The sequence below is a fragment of the Typha angustifolia genome, chromosome 10, assembly GCF_048772165.1.
Source record: "Typha angustifolia cultivar Huaian chromosome 10, ASM4877216v1, whole genome shotgun sequence".
In the NCBI taxonomy this organism is placed as follows: domain Eukaryota; kingdom Viridiplantae; phylum Streptophyta; class Magnoliopsida; order Poales; family Typhaceae; genus Typha; species Typha angustifolia.
In genome coordinates, this window is record NC_133248.1 from 2,026,129 (window position 1) to 2,031,155 (window position 5,027).

At 40.6% G+C, this 5,027-nt stretch overlaps 1 protein-coding gene across 2 annotated transcripts; it reads left to right on the forward strand.

The window, feature by feature from the left end:
• The first annotated feature begins 259 nt into the window (after positions 1–259).
• Positions 260–4,755, forward strand: LOC140768580 (ubiquitin-conjugating enzyme E2 27). 2 transcript variants are annotated; one of them, XM_073108909.1, is made up of 6 exons: positions 260–931; positions 1,182–1,514; positions 1,916–1,964; positions 3,994–4,153; positions 4,251–4,340; positions 4,451–4,755. In XM_073108909.1, the coding sequence occupies exons 2-6, from the start codon at positions 1,331–1,333 to the stop codon at positions 4,556–4,558; spliced, it is 591 nt and encodes a 196-aa protein (XP_072965010.1). In that variant the 5' UTR covers positions 260–931; positions 1,182–1,330; the 3' UTR covers positions 4,559–4,755. The 2 variants fall into 2 exon arrangements, with proteins under 2 accessions (XP_072965010.1, XP_072965009.1); XM_073108908.1 differs by lacking the exon at positions 260–931 and having other exon boundaries at positions 1,056–1,514.
• Positions 4,756–5,027: the final 272 nt, after the last annotated feature.

Sequence of the window (5,027 nt, forward strand, 5' to 3'; positions counted from 1 at the left end):
CTTCTCCTTGGATGTATATAGAAAATTTTCTTATGCATAGGTAAGCATTTGTCATCAACATTTTGAATCTCCAATATATATACTTTTTTTAATTAACTTGACCGACAAATACATCAATTTTGTTACTACACGTGAAGTTAACATAGTGAGGATCAAGACCATATGTGTCATTTTTCCCTAGCGTTGGTCCTAGCTTTGCACCGCCATCTTCCTCCTCTCGTAAGAGGGGTTTTCTAACAGTAATTACTCCCTCCCTTCCCCTCCCCCCTTTTAGCCGGGTGCTATGGGAGGGGAGAGGTTTCTTCTCCCTTAGAAGTATATTTTCCCTCCTTTCTTCCCATTGTCTTTTCTCTTTTCTTTTCCTCTCCTCCTTCCTCCCTATCATAGTTGGTGGTTGGAGCTCACTGGTCCCCTCGTGTAGCCGGGTGTTAGGATGGTGGAGCTTGTGCTGACAAGGCCAAGGCCCACCATTATCCAGAGTTCAAACCCCATCCCCTATACCTCTGCCAAGGTTTTACTTCCCCACACCCGTCTCCACCTTGTTGGATCTCGCCTCTTTTATTTTCTCTTAATTGTGCCACCACCAACCTAGCCCGCCTCTTTCCTAGTCACTGCAACTAGTTGTGCGTTGCCCCTTGACTCCGCTTCCCTCACTGCTAGGGCCCTTGGCCTCTTATTTCGCCTCCTCCGCTTCCTCTGGCTATGGTGGACGTCGACTCCTCCAGTCTTCCTAAGGCTCAAGCTTGCGACCATGAGCGACCACCCACTCCATTGCCCACTACTTAGCCTCCTCACCGACTTCCCTATGTCCCGACAAGTTGTTGGTCGTGGATCTGCCCCTATGGCCAAAGGAGCTTTCCCTCCCTATCGCTAGTGTTTCTGCTGCAATGGTCAACTATAGCTGCTAAAGGAGTTGGCTCATATTCTCAAGGTGGTTTGTCCTTATCAATTCTATGGTGGGATTATCTCCTATATCTCCTATTTTTATATATTAATATTAGTAAAGAAAAAGAAGAAGAAAACAGTGGGGATCATCAAACTTGGATCCCAATTTGGAACCCGATAAAAAATGGATTCGGATTCAATTTTCTCTAAACTAAAACCGCTTCGCAGGATCATCTTAAACCTACCCACCCTCTCTAATTTTATTCCCTTTATTTACGTCGCAACCACTGCCTCAGGCGCTCGCTCGCTCTCTCTCTTCCCCAAAGGAGGGGGAAGGAAGCCTTCAGATGCGAAGCGTGTAGGGTTGCTCTTCCCTCTCGTTTAAGTTTCCATCGCGTTCATATCTAGAAATCTTTCTTTGGGGGGATTTGACGAGATCGGGAGGATGCTGGACGTGTCTAGGGTTCAGAAGGAGCTCGCGGAGTGCAACCGTGACAAGGCGATCTCTGGGGTCAGCATCGACCTCTGCGAAGGTGGGAGCGATCTCTGCCACCTCATGGGAACCATCTCCGGCCCCGTCGCCACCCCTTATGAGGGTGGTATCTTCAAGATCGACATCCGATTGCCCGGTATGGAACTTGAGATTTATTGATTTTGTCGGAAAGTTTCCTCCTTAGGGATCTAGTCCGGTTAAATCTTGCGTTTTTTGATGTGGGTTTCCTTTAGTTTTTGTGTCTTAATTAGATTAATATTTCAATTGAGATGTGCGGTCGTTTATAAATCATCCTAATCGTTATCCAGAATTTTTTTATTGATATATTCACCAAGGAGAACATCTAAGTGCAAATTGTAATAAAAAATTGTGAATTTTCTAGTTTCTACTATGTTCAACTCACTTGCAGTGCTTGTCCGTGACTTTTCTATTCAGATGTTTATGGTCGTGCATACATATGGAAGTTGCTATAACTATCGTGGAATTATACTAAAATTGTGAATTTAGAATTGATGATGTTGCATCATTGGTTGGCAGGTGGCTATCCCTTTGAGCCTCCTAAAATGCAGTTCATAACGAAAGTATGGTATGGAACTTTTCACCCTCAGTAGTTCAGTAGTTCTTTGAAATTTGAAAGCTTTAAGCATCATTATCTTTTTTGCATCTCAATTCTCTTTGTAGAATTTTCTATGGTGACCTTGCAGTCTAGTCACTTGCTAGTTCAGGAAATTGTAGCAGATTGATGGATAGTTTTGTATCATGATTTCAATTTGCATAATTGGGAGTTGGACTAGCTGTCTTATTTGCTAGATATTTGTCAATACTTTTGACTGACAGTTGCAATATTTTTGACTGGCATTTGATAATTCTTAACTTGTTATACCATATTGTTTATGTTTCCTTCCTTTAATTCCTTTTCAAAGATATTGTTGTCTAGTTGCCTGTTCCTGTAGAAACCAGGTTGTTATTACACATAGCATATCTAAATTTGTAAAGAATGCATAACTTTTTGGTACATATATATGATTTTTTTAAGTTTGAATATTTTTAATTTGTAATTGAGCTTCATCTAGTCAAATGAGAGTGGATTTTGGCCTTGTCCTAGTTCGTCTCCTTAGCTAATTGCGAAAAATTTTACATCTAGTTAACTGTGATTAGGCTAAGTATTGAAGGCAATAGAACGTCATATTTTTTGATAGCACTATGATCAGTCATTCTCCACATGAAGATAAACCGTCTAAGGTAATTGGAGTGGGATTGGATTAATAGAAGTGCTGGAGCTATCTAAATGATATTCAATTTATGTCTTGTATTTTGTTGGTGATGGTACTATTTTATTACATGGGAGGGAAATATTACTTTCCTCTGAGTCAGCGTTTTACTTTAGCCTTGTAACAAGGAAAAAGATAGTAAATTCGAACATTCATGAGAGAATGCTGTAAATCTACCTAGTTTCTTAAATATTCTGGTAGGGGTGTTCATGGGTTAACTTCGTGTCTTGCTTAGCTTGTCGGGTTTGGGCTGGCCCTTGTATTGAGAAACCCCAAGCCTGATTTCTAAGTTACCTATTTTGGGAGGCTGTGCTTGCGGCGAAGGTAACAAGTTGGAGGCAAGAGGAGGAAGAGGAGTGGTGAAGGAAGAGAGGTAGTGGAGGGGGCTGCCGTAAAGGAGCGTGAGGAGATTGGTAGCAATGGTGAGGAGGGAGAAGGGGAAGATGAGGAGAGAAAGGGTGAGGACTGAGAAGGGAGAAGGAGAAGTTGAGTTGGAAGTCACGGATGAGCAATTTGAAGGAGTGGACAAGGATTGCTGGTTGCGGATTGAAGATTGCAGGTTGCGCTGCACTTTTGGTTTTTGGGTCGAGGTTGGAGTTTGGTCCAGGAAACATAAAACCTTATCTTAACTGAATACGCTTCTAGTCAGGATCAGGCCAAACCTAGTTCGGTTTTAAGTTATTTTGGCCTGGAAAATTTGGGCAGTTATGGAGACTTTGGGCCGGGTGGATCGGCTGAGCAACTCTATATTCTGGCTAAAAGGATTAGGATCTTAGCTTGAATCAACAAACATTGGCGTGTTACTCCAGTAGGAGTTAACCTTATTAACTTCCTGATGTGAGTTCAGATACTATTTTAGTCAGTGACTCCCTAAAAGTCGTAGTTATAGTGAATTCAGGTGTTTGCCTTATGATTTGGTTGATTGGTGGCTAATCTGAATTTTGTACTTGGTGGCAGTGTTGGTGTAAACCTGAGATATCTATTACTGCTTCATCTATCGACAGCTATTATTGTTTACTTGCTGGTGGAAAACTAGTGGCTTTTACAGGGCTAGTGCTTGGCTTTCAAATTGTCCTATTATTTTCTAAGAAAACTTTGGCTTATTTAATTCTTGTTCTTGGATCTAAATTTACTAATTAGAATAGAGACTACTTATATGTTACAGCTGTTTTTGGATAAGTTAGTTTTTATGTCTTATGAATCATGAGAACCGGAAGGTACCAACAACGGCATAATTGTTGTATATTTTACAATTAAAGGATAGCTTTACCTCCATATGACTTTAAGTTCAATTCCACCATCAATCATGCCTCCATTATTTGTCCATCCATCTCTGTGTTCTAGGCACCCCAATATCAGCAGTCAAAATGGAGCAATTTGCTTGGACATTCTGAAAGATCAATGGAGCCCTGCTCTTACTTTGAAGACAGCATTACTTTCCCTTCAGGCTCTTCTTTCTGCGCCTGAACCTGATGATCCACAAGATGCTGTTGTGGCTCAACAGGTTAGGTCCATGCCCCTTATTCCTGTTACTATGATTGTGGTCATATGCCATAATTTTCTTTGTTGATCACTCCTCTCTCCATTCTTCATTACTGCAGTACCTACGGGATTATTCAACCTTCATTGCTACAGCTCGCTACTGGACAGAGGCCTTTGCTAAAAGGACCTCTGTTGGAATTGAGGAAAAGGTACATATTACACATTCTCTTAATTAACAGCTACATCATTGGTAATTGGTATTTTTACAAGGTTGATGAGAGAGATCTTATCAAAGTAACCCAATCTTTTACAATTTCAGGTGCAGAAGCTGGTGGAAATGGGGTTCCCTGAAGACTTAGTAAGGAGCACACTGAAGAGCGTCAACGGTGATGAGAACATGGCTCTTGAAAAGCTCTGCTCTTGCTAAAGATCAATGTGAAGTGTATAGTTATACCTTTTAGAGAATGCAGCAGCTTCTTCTCCCATTTTATTCTGACTCAGTTTCTATACTCAAATACTTGGACATGGAGGTGGTTTGATAGATCTGAGTCTGCTGAATGTAACAGTGATGCTTCTTGACTTACAATTCTCCTTATAAAATTATTCCCCTCTTTTCTTCTCTTACTGTTCTCATGTTCACCTCTTTGGCTATGACTTCTAGAGTTAAGATTGACTTTGCATTCTTTATTTGGAGGTTGATTCTCTTTCACAAAGTGCTATTTCATTATTCTTGCAACAGTCTATGAGAAATGAAAACAGCAATGAAAAAATTTCTTCCTCTTTCTGTTCTTTGAATGTCATGGATTTATTTATTTTTTTTCCTTTTTGTTTGTTCAGATTCAACTAGATTGCTCTTCTTTTTCAAGATTTTCTGTTGATGCTGTAAAATGTAATCG